Genomic DNA, 20,516 nt, shown 5'->3' with positions numbered 1-20,516 from the left:
TTGTCTTTTTAAACATCCCCGGCTACAGTTTGTCTCATTCTCGAGAAAACCAGACAAAAACTTGGAGTTTCAGTCAAGGCTTTTATTATGAACTATAGTATGGGCTGGTCCCTGTGCTCCAACTACTGGCACACTCAGGAGAGCCCTGATTCAAGAATTGTACAGGCAGTCATAGTTGAGATCCAGTTACAAGAAATTAGTGTATACCAATCAGAGATGTACATTTGCATGGAAGTTATCCATATCCACTCTAATCTAACAATTGGGATTACATAATGTATAACATAAGGGTATAGTTGTGCATAGTTACAACTTGTGCATGTCTACCTAATTATGATATCACCAAGCATGTATTTCTTCCCTTTTTATCCATTACCTACCAGACACGATTATAGTAGCTTTATTCTAACCAGTGGTAAATCAGTCCGTCATGTCCTCCCATGTTCATTGTCCCTTGTTCGAACAGATACAAACAAGCTGCAGCTGTGCATAATTCAATGGCGGCCTTGTGTACATGCTGTGTGACTGAGGCCTTTCTTGTAACTAGAAGTTTTATGGTCCTTGACTCTTATCTGGGTCTGCTTTAATTAAGACCTGTGGTTTTCTCGTAGTTTTCCCTGTGTGACTGAGTTTAGCAGCTTACATGATTTTTAACCTTGTGTGATTATTAACCCTTCCAGCAGTGAGGGCAAGTTCATCCAAAGTGGCAAACCGATGGAGATTGCCACTCTGAGGAAACCATTGCGTTTCTACTTCATTAAATTTCCAATTAGATTAACTGCATTAACGGAGTTCTAGGATCCATTAGAGTATTGGCTAAAGCACTTATCTTACCTCCTTGATTTTGCGTCAGAACTAAACATCTAGCTCTTGATATATTGCTTTATAGCCAAGAGCCCTTATTTAGAAAGGAAATAACGGTTTTAATTTGAACTCGTAGGAGAAAAGTGGCTATTTAATGCTACATGAGTTTAAAATAAAATATTTTTCCTGCTTTCTGCGGTGTCTTTGTTCAAGGAATGTCATCATTATGTCCGGCATGAAACCAGGGTGAGCAGCATTATCAGTCACAGAACTACAGCATGCTGCAGTGACTTCATATTTTATGACTGCAGCGAATGTTCGCTCTTGCCACTGTATTTTTTTTTCTATTTAGCTATTTCGTTCTCGGGAAAAGATATAACCATGCAAAACTTGTTGTATTCCAATGTTGCATTGCTTGAGAAATGTTACTAAGTATTTTGCTGTTTTGTGGTTGGCAAGAAATGCATTCCAATTTGTTAATAGTTCCCACTGTGCCTGTCAAAGAAAGGGATGTGAAGCAAGTAGAAGGTCTAATATTGCAGTCTGCCAGCTCTGGGAAACAAAGTCAATGCTGAGGAGATAGTGGATTGAGTTCAAAAATAAGTATTTTATATCTTGTGCTTTTTACGTATCTTTAAGATACTGCATTCACATCAGTTAATTAATGAGATAAAACTGAATATGTGGTTATTCTGTTCATTTTTGTATTAAAAATGTGTGGATTAAATCTTTATTAAGTAGCATTTAATAGTGTAAGTGAGTAATGGTATTGAATGCAGGGATTAGTTTTCTATGTAATGTATAGCAAACACCCACCTGAACATTTGCATGCAGGATATTGTGAAAAAAAAATTACTTCATTCACACTTAGTTGGAAACTTGAATGTTTATTTTAAAACAATACTGTTGACAAAGTTTTATGATTTTTTAAAAAACAATTTAACTAAGATAGTTAACTTCCAAAAAATCAGATGGTTTTCTTTTGTAGTCCTCCAGGTAAAAAAGAGGAACCGTATCTCACGGAAGCAGGGCGAGAAGCTTTTGACAAGTTCTACCGGTTCCGTGAAAGTGAGCTACAGCTCATCAGTGGCACACTGTTGCAGCCGACACCAGCTATACTTCAGAAAGAATCTGAATTAGTCAAAGATGTCCTCAATGTTCTCATTGGTGTAGCATCAATGACCTTTTCTCTGAATCAGGTAGAGAATTTATATTGTATTTGTAGTTAGGATGTATTATACTAGTTTTTAAAAACTTATCACCAATCTTTTTAATTTTCTATTTAATAAGCATTACATTTAATACCGTATGTTCATGACGTTACAACAGTGTATTGCAACACTTCTAGAACTAAAGTTTTTGGTTGGACACTGATACTATAGGTGTGTGGAACGCACTGCCTGGGGTGGTGGTGCAGGCAGATACAATAAGGGGCTTTTAGATAAGCACATGAATATGCAAGGATTAGAGGGATATGGACCAAGGGCAGACAGAAAGGATTAGTTTAATTTGGCATCTTATTCGGCACAAATATTGTGGGCTGAAGGGCCTGTTCCTGTGCTGTACTGTTCTATGTTCTAAATCTTTAAAAAAATGAGTTGTGAGATGATCACATTGCAGTTACACTGCCTGGTGTAGCCTATAGGTCACCAACTAGTTGAAAAGAAAGAGAGGAACAAATTTGCAAGGAAACTAGAGAGTTGCTAAAATTATAGAATCGTTGTAATGGGAGAATTTAATTATCCAAATATAGAGTTGGATAATAGTTGTGTAAAGGGCAGAGAAGGACAAGATTTCTTGTAGTGTGTTCAGGAAAATCTCTGCAACAGTATGTTACCAGTTCAATAAGGGGGATGCACTTTTCGATCTGGTTCTTTGGAATGTGGTGAGCCAAGTGGATCAAAGATCAGCAAGAGAACATTGAGGCGAGAGTGATTAGTGATTTAGATTTGCCATGGAACAGACAAATAACAGTTTAGAGTAAGAATAATTAACTAGGGGAAAGCCAACTCCAGTATGGTAAGAATGGATCTGGGCAGAATAAATTGGATTCAAAGGTTGGCGGGAAAAACAATAGCTGAACAATGGGCTACCTTCAAAGAAGAGATGATTAGGGCACAGGCAAGGTATGTTCCCTTGATAAGGAAAGGTAGAACAAACAAATCCAGAGCTCCCTGGATGACAAGAGAGATAGAGATTAACATGAAGAAGGAAAAGTGTGCTTACGGCACATATCTGATGCAAACTACAATTGAGAACCAGCTGCATGTAGAAGGTTCAGAGGGGAAGTAAAATAGCAAATAGAGAAGCAAAGGGGATGAATCAAAACTAACATAAAAGCAAATCCCAAAGTCTTCTATGAGCACATAAATGGTGAAAGGAGTAGAGCTGATTAGGGATCATAAGGGGGATTTTTGTATGGAGACAGGGGGAATAGCTGAGGTATTAAATTAATACTTTGCATCTATCCTTGTCACAGAAGAAGATGCTGCCCAGGCCATGTGAAAGAGGAGGAAAATAATACAGTAGAGGGATTTAAAATTGAAAATGAGGTAGTACTAGATAAGCTGTCCATACTTAAGGTTGATAAAGAACCAGGACTGGATGAGATGCATCCAAGGAGATTGGAAATTGCAAAGACAGCATTCCTTAGACTCCGGGATGTTGCCAGAGGACTGGAGAATTGCAAATGTTGTACTCCTGTTCGAATAAGGGTGTAAAGATAAGCCGCACAACTGCACACCAGTCAGTTTAACTTCAGAGGTGGAGGACCTTAGAACAATAATTCAGAACAAAATTGAGAATCACATGGACGAATGCGAGTTAATTAAGTAAAACAAGCACTGATGTGAAGGGAAATTCATGTTTAACTAACTTGCTTAGGTTTTTGATGAGGTAACCGAGAGGGTTGATAAATTATATGAAAAGTACAAAAATGCCATGGTAATTAAATGACTGGAATTTTTTTTAAAAATGCTGGTGCTCTTTAATTACAAAGCATTGCTGTAAGAACTGTAGAATGACATACCTATAAATACCAGCATAGGTTGAATTCACCTGTATGTTTACGTCAATGTATAAATGATTTGTATTTTATTTCTTTTCAGTCTCTCCAGGCATTCATAGTCAAGCAAGGAGTGTACGTTTCAGGAACTTCCCCTGAGAGTATGTATAACCTCCTCTCTGAATTGGCTGAAAATGGAACATATTACACTCGTCTCAGTCACTTCTCTCTTCAACCGATTCTTGACTCTACGTACAATAAAGGCCTTGTTTTCCAGGTTTCAATCCATTTTGTATTTGGACTTTATTTTTCATTATGCTCAATAACAAATCAGTTCAGCGTCCTAAATTAAATTATTGCCAGGAAAATTGATCACAAAAATATCATCATTTTTTGTCATAGCCTTGACTAATGCGTTAACTCCAGGGTCAAGTTTAGAGCCTCGTTAGAGCGATGACATGATTTTTGACAGTACCTTTAGTTACAAAGCTAGAATGCTCTCAATGCATGGCATTTCAAATTCTATGGGCGGAATTTTACCTTTTTTCTGCAGTGTGTGGCAGTGGGTGGAAAAAGTGACATTGAAGCTGCCGGCACCAATGGTGACCTTCTCTGCCATATTACTAGGAACTCAGTGCATAAAATGTGAAGGGGCGGGTCCTATGACTTTACGCTGGAGCCCACTCCACTAGCAACTTGGTTTTTTTTAAAGAGCAGTGTGCCATCTTTAAAGGCTGCCCTGGTGCACAAAGAAAGTGTCCAGGTACTGCCTGGTCATAACCCTCCACCATTCACCCCTGAGCGATGCACTCACTTGAGCACCTGAACTTCTCCAGCATTTAGAGGGGTGGCGGGGGGTGGAGAAGAGAGAGGTTGATCAGGCGTAGAAGTCTGAAATTGACATGTGCAAATTTATTGTAAATGGGGGTGGGGACAATCACGGTGAGACTTCCCACTGACATAAAATGAAATTTGGACCTCTTGCGAAATTTTCCACTCCCTTAACCAAACCCGCTTGAGAAGAACTGGAGTGGAAAATCCCAGCTTGTGTCTCAAAACAAGCTTTGCCATGTATAGGAGCAGGACTTCTGTTTGCTCAATATAAGGAGCAGAACACTTAAAAAGGTTTGTCCATATCATGTTCGATAGAAATATTTGTACCTCAGTTCCCATCTTCAGATATTAGACTTTGATATAAAATCCTAAGCTTTGCCACAGTGTTTTGCCATAATTGCTAATGAAATATTAGCAATTTATGACTGGGGAGGTATTATTGTCTGATTTCATTTTCAGAACACAATAGTTCAGTTGTGTATTGTACCAAAGTTAATATGCTAGCATAAGAATGAAAATGTGAAACAAATTGAACAAGTTATACTTTTTTGTTAGGCTTTTACAAGTGGTTTGAGGAAATATCTGCAATATTATAGAGCTTGTGTGTTGTCAACACCTCCATCATTGAGCCTTTTACCAATCGTCTTTCTCTTCAGGAAACTGGGGCGCCAACTAAGGTGAGTGTGGTAATCTCTGAATAGTATGTATGTTGCAGTATATTTTGAATTATTGAAGTTTGTGTTTATCGATCATTTGGTTAGGCTCGAAGCAGGAATGTTTCATTTATTCATATCTGATTATTGGTTTCAGTTTACAAGGATGATTTAGATTAAAATAATTTTCATTAAATTTGTTGATTTATTGTGTAATTACCTTTTTGTACAATGGACCTTGCCCATTGATTGCAAAGACCTAAAACATATTCCATGTTAACTAGCGACATTAGATCTAATAGTAAAGGTACAACTTGGCTAACAATGTATTTGGGTGATATTTTAGCATGAGAACAATGCTTAGTTTATGAAGCAATCTACACCTCTTCCATCTGTAAACCTTCCAGGTGTATGGATATCTAAATGTGATTATCAATCTGACTCCGTGGCGTAGCTGACATTCTTCTAATTTCTGACCATGATGAGTTTGCAATTTCTCTTGCGATAAATGAAACACTTCGCAGAAGTAAAATGCCAGAATTAAAATAAGTTAGAAGGCAACACAAGTTGCGTTGATGGGAGCAGAAGTTACAAAAGAGCACAGATTAAATGAGTGCACCAAACTGCAATGGGTAGAGTTCAATGTGAGAAAGCATATGATGCTATAGTTACCTCATTGTGAATCGCACATAATGTGAATAGCCAGTTGGTCAATTGTTGGTACCGAGTTAATTTTATTTGTACACGTTGTCTCAAGAAATGGAATGATGAGACTGTTCATAATGTTTTCTGTATCTGAATCTGTACATTTGCCCATTCATTACCCTGTACCTGCTCTGGATGGCCAAGGACAAAATAGAAGTTCATGCTTGGTGGTGACTGATCACTCTCTTCTCCACAAAGTTTATAGCAGTACTTTAGAAATATGAGCTTGCAGCAAGTTAATGTTTTTAAACTCCCAGCCTTAATTACTGCCTGGGGGTTAATTACTTATTCTTCAATGATAACTTAGTTGACATTCGCTACATATTCACTCATCTATTTCTGGCTGCTTACTGATTCTTGGTTTTTGGTTAGTCCATGTGAGTTTCTGTAGGCTGTATAACCATGTAGATTACAAATGGCTTCTTTGGCTCAATGTCAGCACAAAATGGGGTCTTGACCTTGTTAGCTTACTACAGTGGATATAAAGTGAACACTTCTTAAAAGTTGTCAAGTTAAACTAAAATCTACTGCCCAGGCCTACTTGCAACTAAAATGCAAGGGTGAACATAAAATAAATGATTCTTCAGTGTTACAGAGCCTTTCGGAATTTATCTGAAATACTACATTCAGTTTAAGGTACTGAACCTCAAGAAGTGTAATTGGTCTTGGAGGGTGAACAGTGCAAATTCATCAGCATTGTACAAGTTCTTAGAGTTAAGTTATGAAGGCAAGTTGTATAAACTTGATTTGTATTCCCTTGGATTTTAAAGATTGAAGGGCAACTTAATCGATGTTCTTAAAGGTAATAGATTTTATCAGGCGAAACCAGCAACACTATATCCTCTGCTGGAGAATCCAAAACAAGCAGATATAATCTTAAAATGAGAACCAGGCCAATTAGGAATTTAAGCAAAAAATATTTCGGCCAAATATGAATTGAAATCTGGAACTTTCTCCCCACAGACAAAGTTTTGGGTCAAGTGAAGTTTTCAAGACTAAGATTGACAGACTTTTGTTCAGCAAGGGTATCCAGGTATAACATTAAAAATGGCAAATAGGAGTTGAGGTGCATATCAACCATGATCTAAGTGAATGGTGGAGTAAACTTGAGGAGTCGAGTAACTACTGTTCCTGTTATTATTTTCATTAGTGATACTCGGGTATTCTTTGGGAAAACACAGTAAAAAGTCTCACAACACCAGGTTAAAGTCCAACAGGTTTATTTGGTAGCAAAAGCCACTAGCTTTTGGAGCACTGTTCCTTCGTCAGGTAAGTGACTTACCTGACGAAGGAGCAGCGCTCCGAAAGCTAGCGGCTTTTGCTACCAAATAAACCTGTTGGACTTTAACCTGGTGTTGTGAGACTTCTTACTGTGTTTATCCCAGTCCAACGCCGGCATCGCCACACCAATCTTTGGGAAGACAGTAATTATGATGTGAGATCAGTAGAATGAGAAAAGCAGATCATAATAAATGGTTTCATTACAATTGTTGGGTGTATTTAGTGTGTTTTAAAACATTTATGTAGCATTTGGGATTTATAATACTTTCTGTGTATTAATCAATGTATTTTTGTTAATTTGACTTTCATTTGCCAAGTAGCAGTTACGGTACAATTGCTGGGAATAATAGTGAATAGTAAATCTGCCCTTTTGCAGGTATTTGTCTGAATTATGTGGTATAGGATCGGGTGCACTAGGAGTAAACCGAGGAAGTTCATCACCTTTTCCCACTGTAAGTTTTTTTTTCTGTTGCTCTGAATCAGTGTTCTTTTTCATCCTCTTTTGTAATGTTGCCTCCTTGGTTGTGGTCATTTCCACAAGCAAAGGTTTCGCCCCAGTACTTTGTCCAAGTAGTACTGATTGGTCATTCAAATGTGTGTTAAACTCAGTCATGCCCAAGGCTGCCCTCCTGCGAATGCACCCATATATAGGCAGGCACAATTCCAGCAGGGATTACTTAAACAGTGATCAGGAGCAGAAACTAAAGCCTGTTTTTATTTGTTTTCCTTTCATAACCTGGGGATGCATAATAATTGTAGCCATCCATTGCAACCTTGGCTGAGTTCGTGAAATTTTGCACACATGGTCTGTCCCATGTCAACAGTCATAATCTGAGAAGTATTACCTTGCTAATATCTGGTGGGTATTGTGCTCTCAGCTCGGAATCAGAAAATTGAGGTTATTAGGTTCTGAAGTTGCAGCATATTGTAAAGGCTGTTGGAAGAAAACAAAAAGAACTTGCATTTACCAAGCATCATTTGACTAATGAAATACTTTCGAAATGTAATCACTGTTTTCATAGAGATCGCCTGTTGCGATTAATGAGGAATGCAGTTTGATTTGATTTGGTTTAATATTGTCGCATACAGTGAAAAGTATTGTTTCTTTCGCACTATACAGACAGCATACCATTCATAGAGAAGGAAAGGAGAGAGTGCAGAAAGTAGTGTTACAGTCATAGCTAGGGTGTAGAGAAAGATCAACTTAATGCAAGGTAGGTCCATTCAAAAGTCTGATGGCAGCAGGGAAGAAGCTGTTCTTGAGTCGGTTCGTACGTGTTCTCAGACTTTTGTATCTTTTTCCTGAGGGAAGAAGCTGGAAGAGAGAATATCCGGGGTGCGTGGGGTCCTTAATTGTGCGGGCTGCTTTTCCGAGGCAGCAGGAAGTGTAGACGGAGTCAATGGATGGGAGGCTGATTTGCGTGATGGATTAGGCTACATTCACAACCTTTTGTAGTTTCTTGCGGTCTTGGGCAGAGCAGGAGCCATACCAAGCTGTGATACAACCAGAAAGAATGCTTTCTATGGTGCATCTGTAAAAGTTGGTGTGAGTCGTAGCTGACATGCCAAATTTCAAACAAAGAACAATACAGCACAGGAACAGGCCCTTCGGCCCTCCAAGCCCGCACCGCTCCCCGGTCCAGGATTGAATCCTGAATCCAGGATCCCCACCCAATTTTCCAGCCTATCTACATACCAATATCCTATCCACCGAGCTGTCCCTCACAGCTACGATGCTTTGTTCATCACAACCTATTAACTCATCCCCACCCCCCCATTCCAGACCATGTGATCTCCAGGGAGAGGCGAAAACCCAGAATGAAAACCCCAGGGCCAATATGGGGAAAAAAAATCTGGGAAATTCCTCTCCGACCCCCTGAGGCGATCGAAACGAGTCCAGGAGATCACACTGGCCCTGATCGGAAAATGCTTCCCAACCCTAGTCATTTCCACTTCCACGAACACCATCTGAATTCCCTGCCCCCGAGACAGGTTCCCAACTATCCGCAGTCTCGCTCTGTACTGGCACCAGCAAGATGATCATAGAATGAAGCCTTGAAACGAGAAACAAGGAACAATTAGCCCGCGCCGCTCCCTGGTCCAAACTAGACCACTCTTTTGTATCCCTCCATTCCCACTCCGTTCATATAGCTGTCTAGATAAGTCTTAAACGTTCCCAGTGTGTCCGCCTCCACCACCTTGCCCGGCAACACATTCCAGGCCCCCACGACCCTCTGTGTAAAATATGTCCTTCTGATATCTGTGTTAAACCTCCCCCCCCTCACCTTGAATCTATGACCCCTCGTGAACGTCACCACCGACCCGGGGAAAAGCTTCCCACCGTTCACCCTATCTATGCCTTTCATAATTTTATACACCTCTATTAAGTCTCCCCTCATCCTCCGTCTTTCCAAGGAGAACAACCCCAGTTTCCCCAATCTCTCCTCATAACCAAGCCCCTCCATACCAGGCAACATCCTGGTAAACCTCCTCTGTACTCTCTCCAAAGCCTCCACGTCCTTCTGGTAGTGTGGCGACCAGAACTGGACGCAGTATTCCAAATGCGGCCGAACCAACGTTCTATACATCTGCAACATCAGACCCCAACTTTTATACTCTATGCCCCGTCCTATAAAGGCAAGCATGCCATATGCCTTCTTCACCACCTTCTCCACCTGTGACGTCACCTTCAAAGATCTGTGGACTTGCACACCCAGGTCCCTCTGCGTCTCTACACCCTTTATGGTTCTTCCATTTATCGTGTAGCTCCTCCCTACATTATTCCCACCAAAATGCATCACTTCGCATTTATCAGGATTGAACTCCATCTGCCATTTCCTTGCCCAAATTTCCAGCCTATCTATATCCTTCTGTAGCCTCTGACAATGTTCCTCACTATCTGCAAGTCCTGCCAGTTTTGTGTCGTCCGCAAACTTACTGATCACCCCAGTTACTCCTTCTTCCAGATCATTTATATAAATCACAAACAGCAGAGGTCCCAATACAGAGCCCTGCGGAACACCACTAGTCACAGGCCTCCAGCCGGAAAAAGACCCTTCCACTACCACCCTCTGTCTTCTATGACCAAGCCAGTTCTCCACCCATCTAGCCACCTCCCCCTTTATCCCATGAGATCCAACCTTTTTCACTAGCCTACCATGAGGGACTTTGTCAAACGCTTTACTAAAGTCCATATAGACAACATCCACGGCCCTTCCTTCGTCAACCATTTTGGTCACTTCTTCAAAAAACACCACCAGGTTAGTGAGGCATGACCTCCCTCTCACAAAACTTAGTCTTCTGAGAAGGTAGAGGTGCTGGTACGCTTTCTTAACGATAGTGTCGACATGGGGGGACCAGGACAGGTTGTTGGTGATCTGGATACCTAAAAACTTGAAGCTCTCGACCCTTTCTACTTTGTCCCCATTGATGTAAACAGGGGCATGCTCTCCTTTACGCTTCCTGAAGTCGATGACAATCTTCTTCATTTTGTTGACATTGAGGGAGAGATTATTGTCGCTGTACCAGTCCACCAGATTCTCTATCTCATTCCTGTACTCTGTCTCATCATTGTTTGAGATCCGACCCACTACGGTGGTGTCATCAGCAAACTTGAAAGTCGATTTGATGGGGAATTTGGCCACACAGTCATAGGTGTATAAGGAGTATAGTAGGGGGCTGAGAACACAGCCTTGTGAGGCATCGGTGTTCAAGATGATCGTGAGTGCAATTGATGTGAGGAATCCTCCATGTTGTTGCTCATGTTGGTGAGGTTTGTATCCTTGTGGCCAGTGGGAGAACTGCTACAGTAAGGGCATAATTTGTATACACGACATGGTATTTCTAAGCAGAGACCAACCACCACTCATTGACAGATGTTTCAGCTGTGTTTCCCTTATGGGTGGGCTGCACTCCACCATGGGGAGGGATGTGTCTTTTTCTTTTTGCAGCTAGTAACAAAGTCATGCTAACCTGCTCATTGTAGAGAACCCACTTTCCAGTAAATGAGTGAACAAGCTCGGAGTTGGGACCTCCAGGATCCTGAGACTAGTCGTGACTTTGGCAATATGATTTTGAATTGGCGCCCCTGTGTTTTGCTGTAGCTGATGGTGTTTAGGGCTAGACTCTACTTTTTGCTGCTTTGCTCTCAAATATCCTTCAGGCTTTCTATTCCATTTTTGGTCCTGGAGATAAAAATGGTGCACAGGATAGAAGCATGACTACAGGAAGCTTTTAGAGTTTCAAGGAAAGATCCCAAAAATGTTGGTTCATACTGAAACTTGTAAAGTATTGTAGGGTTCTGAAGGTAGTTCTTAGTCTAGAATGAGCAGCAGTAGTCATTATGGGCAAAGTGAAGTTTGTCATCAGATTGGTGGAAGGGCATAGTTTTGTCTCCATGCTTTCATGCAGTTGGGCCAAGTCCTCGTGGGTATCCTCCTCTATACCATAGTTGGATGTGAGAAAAGAGAGCTGATAAACCCAGGGTTATTTTTAAAGGAGGTTCAGATTTAACTCCAGGTTACAATTGATAGTACAAAAAAAAAGTGAATTGCTTTGGGAAAATTGGCAAACAGGTCCTGGCTTCCATTCCCATCTACAGGTTTAAAGTTTAGTTTAAAGTTTATTAGTGATGAAAGTAGGCTTACACTAACACTGCAATTAAGCTACTATGAAAATCCCCTAGTCACCACGCTCCAGCACCCGTTCGGGTACACTGAGGGAGAATTTAGCATGGCCAATGCACCTAACCAGCATGTCTTTCAGACTGTGGGAGGAAACCAGAGCACCTGGAGGAACCGACACGGGGAGAATATGCAAATTCCACAGAGTCAGTGACCCAAGCTGGGAATCGAACCTGGGTCCCTGGCACTGTGAGGCAGCAGTGCTAACCACTGTGCCATCGTTATGGGGTGAACTAAGAACCAAGCTGCAATCACTGACATCTGAGCTGTGTAGTAGTGTCTGAAATTTGGGAGACTGTCCATCTTGCTTTAGCAGATGCGGACATAATCACACTGCTTCCCTTCCCGAAGGATCTTGGAGAAATGACTTTCTATATTATGAAATGCACAAGCTAGTATCTCAGCCAGGTGTGCAACAGGTATCCGAGCTGATGTTCATCTCTTTACCGACACAACCTTGGCCATTCAAATTGCTATTTGTAGAGTTTTATTATTGTGCCAGGTTGGAAAATTGCATTGACGATAAAGCACTTTGGGAAGTCCTCAGGCTCTGATAGGTGCTATATAAATGTAATCTGCCTGCCTGTCTTTCTAGCTGCAGCAATTTATTTATTAGACTGATAGCCATTTGTAATTCATTCTTCATCATTCCAAGAAATATTTTTCTAAAGCTTCGTCATTAATTTCTTTACTTGTTTTCTTTAATCAGGGAGTAAAATTGTTGTCTTACTTGTACAAGGAAGCTCTGAATAACTGTAGCAATGAGCACTATCCAGTGCTGCTCTCTCTGTTGAAAAGCAGCTGTGAACCATATACAAGGTCTGTATTATAGTTGAAGCTTCATTGTTTTACTTTGATTAACGCATGTTGTAGTGCAATTTCTTATTGCCTTGTCTCCAGGTATAAATATGGTCATTATTTTTTAGATTTGTCTATGACTGGGTTTACAGTGGTATTTGTAGAGATGCGTATGGAGAGTTCATGATCCAGGTGAATGAGGACTACCTTAACTTCAGAGGTATGACGGCAGAAATTAAAATGTGCATGATATATAAGAAAATTATTTATATTGTGATTTAAATATGATGTGCAAGAGCATCCCAACTCTGTAATAGTTGACATCTGCTGTAGGACTTCAAAGGTTTTTGGCTTGGGAAGGCTGTTGTCATTTATGTTTTCACTTTTCTTTTACTGAGAATTGTAGAATGATACCATGCAAAGAATACCATTTGGCCCATTGTGCCTCTATCAGCTCTTTGATGGAATCATATTGTGCACGATATAAGGAGGCCATTCAACCCATCAAGTCTGTGCTGGCTCTTTCAAAGAGTCCTCCCTTGCTCTTTCCCAATCGCCCCACACCTTGAATATTTATCTGATTCCCTTTAAAAAAAATTATTATTGAATCTGCTTCCAACATGCTTTCAAGTGGTGCATTCCATATCATACCAGTTGGATTGTGTATTTTGTTTCCTTCATGTTATGTCTAGGTGCCTAACAACTCAGCAGTGATTGTTTTCTTATTTCTGGGTATTTTGAGGTTATCTGCAATTGTAATTTTGAAGTGAGAAATATGATTATCCCCTCACCACCCTGTAGAAAACAAGGGCAAATATCCGGCATGGTGTCTGTAGCTCTAAGAACTATTGTGCTAACTGCTTTTCTACTGTGGAGGCAGCAGGCAACTATAGAATCTGTTTACAAAGTACAATCTTGCTGGGTTGCCTGATTCTAGGGATGACATTCCCTTGGGTTTCTTCCATATTTCTTTAAAGTATAGAGTAGAGAAATTGTTCAGTTTCACTGGATCAATGTTTCTTTTTTGTTGATGTTTTCTTGTTTCAAAAAGTGCCTAAGTTAACAGTCCTCAATCTAACAGCTTTGTTGGGTCAGGTATGTCTCATGACCAGGCACGTGAATGAGTAAAACCATTTCTTCTTCCATCTTGATTGTGTATGGTGGGATGCAGATATTTGAAGTTGATTTCCGAGCAGTTCCAAGTAATACTTGTGGAGCTCTGGACAAAAACCTAATGAAATAAGTGAACACATTCACTGAGTGGATTAAAGATTTATTTTCGATCATTGTTTTAAAATGTATTTTCCAGATAAGCACTACTGGACCAATGGATATGTTCTAGCTTCCAAAGAGGTTGAAGAGTGTGTCCCCCTTTTTCTTGCTCATGTGGCTTATGATATCTACATCTGTGGGAAGACTATTAACTTGTTGAAACTTTGCTGCCCAACGGTACGCTGCTGTTTTATTTTTAACCATATTCTACTAAATGGGCAAGTTATTGATCGTGTTACATATTCTGTGTTTTCAATCATGTCTTTGCTGGTTTAGGCATCTTGTATTGTTTTGTGAGTCTTATACATGCCACTATTGGAGTAACTTTGCAACTTGCCTCACATTTCTTTCTAATTGCAGTATCTCAGTTGGTGTTCTGGTTAGGATCCATTAATTCGGCATAGGTTAGAAATCAAAAACAGGACCTTCTGGCCTGTGTGCCTTAATGTTATACGGAATGGTGTCTTTACACATGAAGCCATGGAGGGGGTCTTGTGTTAGTTGGTATATGTTTAATTTTTTCGTGTTTTTCAAAAAATTATTGAATTGCTGAATTATTGATGAAACATAGGTTCCTGCTGTTCAGCTTTGTTGATTTAGAGCAAGATTCTTCTGTGATTAATATAATAATTAGATTTGTTGATATTTCTCCTTTTTTAAAGCATTACATCTGCTGGTCTGACATTCCTGTTCCCTGCATCTCCGTCACCTTTTCCCTGGAGGAACTGGAGGAGATTGAAAGGGACTCTGCTCTTTATGTCAGTCGAATGGAGAGAATAGCTCGTTACAACTCCATCAGCAGGGAGGCAGAGGTATTTTTTTTTAAGTGATCTCCCATTAGGTATTAAACCTTAGTCAACTGAAATTTTCCACCTTTGATTTTAAGATTAATTTTGCAATTCATATACTAGTTGTCAATGTTCTTGCATATAAGCACTAAAAGAGTATCTTACACTCCCAGTTCTGATTTGATGTTGTTCTCCTAAAGTTTGCATTTTTAGTAATACATTTAAAATGGAAATTATCAAATCAAATGGGAGTCTCTTGGAACAAGAGCTCAGTAAATGATTTCCATTGTAATAGAAGTACAATCAACTGAATTTTTCATTGGGGGTCTAGAATTTATTTTCATCATAATTGTTTTGAAATTGTGCTGTGCTCTTTGTGCTATAATTTGCAGTGTGAGCAGGCTTTAGTTGTGCTTTTTTGCCCATTCCTCCTTGTAACATCTGCTCCTTTAGAACTGTTTCTTCACAATTATTAAAAGTTGGAATTTGATGCACTTCTTAGTAATACGTTATCCTTGGTTAGTGCATGTTACTGATAGAGCAATCATTTAATCTTTCAGAACTTGAGAAAGGAAATTGCTCAGCAGGAGTTGATTGTCCAAGCTCAACGGACAGCTACAAGAGCCATGGCTACATATAGAAGTATGGTTTTATTTAGAGTAACATAAGACCTTTTCTCCAAACTGCAATGTCTGTTGCATCTTGAAGCAATATATCGAAAGTCATTACAAAATCTATTTGTCATAATTTTAGGATTATATTCATTGGAGCTCTGAACTACACATGTGCAGTTAGAAAAACATTTGAAAAAGCGCGCTTGTGTCACATCGCTCCCGGACCTCAAAAAGCAGATAAAGCGGCTCAGGAGCGATGGCCCCCACAGACATCGCACCCACAACATAACTGTCCCCTTTATCCACCCGCCCCCTCCAAGAATGATCTGTCCCCCCTCCCACCAGAGAATGATATGGCCCCCCCCCCCAAGGTACATCTGACCCACCTCCTCCTCTCTCCCCACCCCCTCACCAGAGAATGATCTGGCTCGCCTCCCCCCCACCCCCCGTCCCAACAAGACAACGATCTAGCCTCTCTCAGCACCCCCCCGCCCCACCCCACCATCAGAGATACATCGGACCCGCCGCTCTCTCCCCCCCCCCCCCCTCCACCAGACAACAATCGGGCCTCCCTCCTCCCTCACCCCCCCCACCAGAGAATGATCTGGCCCACCTTCCCCCCCCCCCCCCCCCCCCACACTCACCACCGATCTGAGTCAGAGAGCCGCTGGAAGTCTGAACTTACCGCTTCAGCAGCTGGAGTGCCCGAAACAGACCTTTTGCCGAGCATGTCTATTTCACGCCCAATCTGGACGCGTGAACGCGATGGTAAAGGAGGAAATGCTGGTAAAGGTGGGCGGGCAGTTCATTAATTCAATTGAAATGCATGCAAATGCATTTAAATCGCCGTTGCGCCCGTTTCGGGCACGAATCGGATCGCGGCCATTCCCGGGCCTCGGTAAAGTGGCCATCTGCGCGGACACGGGCGCAGACCGCGTTAATGGCCTCATACCCAACTTTACCACGTTTTCGTGCCCGAAAACGGGTGCGACGCAATGGTAAAATCGGACCCAGAGGGTGGTGAACATGTGGAATTCATTACTACAGTAAGTAGTTGAGGCCAAAATGTTTGATTTCAAGAAGAAATTAGATATGGCTCTTGGGGCTAAAGGGATCAAGGGATATGGGGGGAAAGGGGATCAGGATATTGAATTCGATGATCAAAGTGAATGGCAGGGCAGGCTTAAAGGGCCAAATGGCCTATTCCTGCTTCTAGTTTCAATGTTTATATGTCATTCTCAAAATTGAATAATTCTCTCATAATTGGTGCAGAATGCAGTAATTGCCTTTAAGTCCAGGATTTGGAAATGAGACTACTGATAATACAATGTGCTGCCTATTTATTTCTAGATGCGGGAGTACCCTTCTATTACCAGTATATCAATTCCTATTCAAAATTTACCATTTGTTGTTTCTCTTGAGCCATAATTTGATGTCCGTGATAAAGCTACAGCAATTACTGTGACCTCAAAGAAAGCAGTGCTGAGATCTAGCATTTTCTGTGGAGCGACCTTTTGCCCTCTATTGATGTGCAAATTGAAGTGTTGTTTAATGGGGCTGCCCAGCATTGAACTGCTGCGATGAAGCTGTCTAAGCAGCCAATCACGTTAAAGAATTTCCCCACAGCATGAATAATCAATCCACTTTTTAAAAAAATCATGGATGCAATAAATATTAGCCCAATTTTGGGGATAATTTAGAAGTTGGAATAGCAAATAAAATTGAAATTAAAATTTTAATCAGTTAAAAGTTGAGTTTAAAAATCTAGTAATTATTTGTAATGGGGAACTTTAACGACAGTACATTTTTTTGTTTCAGAGCCAGATCAGTTGTTCAGCAGTATCATAGAATTATAGAACCCCAAAAGTGCAGAACAAGGCCATTCAGCCCATTGAACGTGCACCGACAACAATCCCACCCAGGCCCTATCCCTATAACCCCACGTATTTACTCTGCTAATCCTTGACACCAAGGGGCATTTTAGCATGGCCAATCCACCTAACCTGCACATTTTTGCACTAGATCGGCTTAGATATTACTCTGCTAATAAACATCCAGTTTCAACTCCTAGAAATCCCACAAAATAATAAAGATTTCTGCAAACAGCAACGTGAGAGAGAGTCTTTCAAGTCTATTGATTTCACCAAATGCTAGCTTTGGGGAAAGTGGTGGGGTTTTGGAGAGGGCAGGTGTCTACATTGGAGCCTGTGAAGGAGCAGTGAAGCTCAGACCTCAACTTCAGGGTTACCAATTTAATTTGCACTTGTGCTAAATCCTTGAATTGTGGTCTGATTCAGAGGGGTAATGATGGCGAAACGTGACAGTTTGCTATCAACGCTAACACAAGAGGCCAACAAATTTTATCGGGTGTACAATTGCACCTTCACCTGGGCAGTAATCTGAAGTAGCTGATGCCAACTGATTTTCATTTGATTGGTTTCAAAAGGATGCAAATCGGGCAGTTTTTCAATGAGTGTTTGTTCTGCCAGATCACTGCCTAGGGAATACCGCCGTAGACTAGATTGTTGGAACAATGGAAGTTTACAGCCATTCATTGAGCCTGAGTGGCCTATTGAAAGAGCAATCCAAAACTAACTCCATTGTCCCGCTTTCTCTTTATAGCCCTGTCTTTTTTGATTTAAATGTTTATCTGCTGCACCCTTAAAAGATGCAATGATCCCTTCCTACCTCAATTAAGCACTGTAGCAAATCATTCCTTGCTGTAACAAATCTTTGCAGAAAAAAATGTTCTAATCGCTCCTCAGTCTTGGTGACTGCTTCATACTGATGACACCTCATAGTTGGCTTCTCAACTAGAGGAAATAACCATTCACATACGGGCAGCATGGTAGCACAGTGGTTAGCACTGCTGCTTCACAGTTCCAGGGACCTGGGTTCGATTCCCGGCTTGGGTCACTGTCTGTGTGGAGTTTGCACATTCTCCTCGTGTCTGCGTGGGTTTCCTCCGGGTGCTCTGGTTTCCTCCCACAGTCCAAAGATGTGCGGGTTAGGTTGATTGGCCATGCTAAAATTGCCCCTTAGTGTCCTGAGATGCGTAGATTAGAGAGAGGGATTAGCGGGTAAAATATGTAGGGATATGGGGGTAGGGCCTGGGTGGGATTGTGGTCTGTGCAGACTCGATGGGCCGAATGGCCTCTTTCTGTACTGTAGGGTTTCTATGATTTCTATGACCTGTTTACTCTGTCAAAAACATTTCATGATTTCAGAACCTCCATTAAGACATTCTGGACATTTCCTGCACAATCTTGAGACTTTCTTCAAAACTGTAATATTGAATGCTTTGTATCTGTGATATATGGATTTAGGTAACAGCAGCAACTTATAAATAAACTAAGGTCAATTAGAGATCATTTAAAGTTGGAGTTCAGAATCCAGGATTAAATCTCGTGAGTTTCTTTTTATTTTTAAAGTTTATTTTGCAATATTACACATTGATATAAATGGCATGAACAATGTTGAGTAAATATTTTAGCATCCTACTTTAATTGACAAAATGTATCATATTAATGTAAATATTATTGACTGTTATGTAACGTACAGCCAGCTCCTGTTGACCGAGACACCCTCTATTGCAAACTTCTTTACCTCCGTAAATCTGTCTGCATATCCAATCGCGGTTCGTTTTGCCCAAAAGTTCACTCATCCGTGACTTAATCTATACCAGTGCACGAGACGTTACTTGACTTCAGCTGCACACACAGGTGTAAATGCACCAATAACTCTCTCCTTACTAGACATATTAGAGAATTAGCAGAAAGCAAGTTAAACTTTCACTTTTCCCACATAGAAAGTGCGCACTGCGTGTCAGCCGTCTCTGCTTGCACATGTTTACCGTTTGCAATTTCAGCCTTTGTGAGATTTCGTGGGAACGCACCCCCCCGCGAGTGATAGGAACTGACTGCAATTTCTACATTATAACTTGCTATACTTCAACTTCATCGACCATAAAACACTTTGAGATGTTCAGTGGTTGTGAAAAGAACAATATAAATACATGTACTTTTAATACTATAAGTAAAAAATATAGTTGTCAGTTAAAAGTATAAATGCTGAAATATTTTGTTCAATGGACAAAGGAAAGAGTAGTTCATGTGTAAGGAGAATTTTATTTATTGTAGTCTATTTAGGCTGAATATCGAATCGTATAGAAGTAGGTATTTGCTGTTTACTGTAACTCAACAATATGCTTCCTTTGTACATACTGTGATATTTTTAGAAATATAACATACAGAAATGAGAAACACGCTCAGGCATAGCTACACTAAATACATTTATAGCTGTTTAATGTCATTGAGTGCTTAACTTCAGAAATTTTGAGCTAAATGCATGTGTCAATACTAATTATAATTACCAACAGATGCAGGTATTTAATTCAATCTGAAATAAAATTGCTATGGTGGTTTTATTGTCATATAAACATATTATAAATCCTTGAGCACATTGCAGAATGGTCTGATATTATCATTACTCCACTGTTTTTCACACTGAGAGAACAATTTAAATGGTACATTTATTTTTCTATTTTTGTGCTTTTGATCTGCAGATAATCAAATAGCTGAAAGGAAGGCTTTTGATGTAAAGAAGCGGGAGCAATTCCTGGAGTTAAAAGAACAATTCGAGAAGGACAGAGAGGTGCTCATCTTCTATTGTAATGGGTTCAAATGCCTTTAGAGAATGCAGAATAGAATTAGATTGTTTAATTTTCTGTGCGATTTTACTGTGTTTACAAATAATGTCTGGCTGGAACAAAATCTCCTCTATCCTGGAAGGTTGATCTTGTTTTAAAATTAAATCTTTATGCTGAGAAATGAACAACTTCAAGTTAAAAACTGATTACAAGTTGAAATACAATGGAAAGCTTCGGGTGAGTGTAGGGTATTAGTTCACCTTGTATGCAGTGCGGAACAAAGACGCAGTTGCCTGTAAAGTGGTTAGCACTGCTGCCTCACAGCACCGAGAACCCAGGTTCGGTTCTGAACTTGGGTGGCTGCCTGTATGGAGGTTGCACGCACTTACCATATCTGCATGGGTTTCCTCCAGGTACTCCAGTTTCCTCCCAC

At 40.5% G+C, this 20,516-nt stretch overlaps 1 protein-coding gene across 3 annotated transcripts in view; it reads left to right on the top strand.

Annotated features, from left to right (window-relative positions):
• The window catches only part of tubgcp6 (tubulin gamma complex component 6), a 51,973-nt gene that overhangs the window by 9,194 nt on the left and 22,263 nt on the right, over positions 1-20,516 (top strand). For all 3 annotated transcript variants that reach the window (XM_078235562.1, XM_078235564.1, XM_078235563.1), the window contains exons 4-13: positions 1,793-2,003; positions 3,912-4,085; positions 5,198-5,319; positions 7,658-7,733; positions 12,673-12,782; positions 12,890-12,981; positions 14,071-14,210; positions 14,696-14,845; positions 15,382-15,463; positions 20,000-20,088. In XM_078235562.1, the coding sequence (XP_078091688.1) occupies positions 1,793-2,003; positions 3,912-4,085; positions 5,198-5,319; positions 7,658-7,733; positions 12,673-12,782; positions 12,890-12,981; positions 14,071-14,210; positions 14,696-14,845; positions 15,382-15,463; positions 20,000-20,088 (1,246 nt within the window). The remainder of the gene's footprint in view (positions 1-1,792; positions 2,004-3,911; positions 4,086-5,197; positions 5,320-7,657; positions 7,734-12,672; positions 12,783-12,889; positions 12,982-14,070; positions 14,211-14,695; positions 14,846-15,381; positions 15,464-19,999; positions 20,089-20,516) is intronic.

The sequence above is a fragment of the Mustelus asterias genome, chromosome 19 (assembly GCF_964213995.1).
Source record: "Mustelus asterias chromosome 19, sMusAst1.hap1.1, whole genome shotgun sequence".
Lineage (NCBI taxonomy): Eukaryota > Metazoa > Chordata > Chondrichthyes > Carcharhiniformes > Triakidae > Mustelus > Mustelus asterias.
The sequence above is the reverse complement of the archived record's forward strand: the minus strand, read 5'-3'. Positions and strand labels throughout refer to the sequence as shown.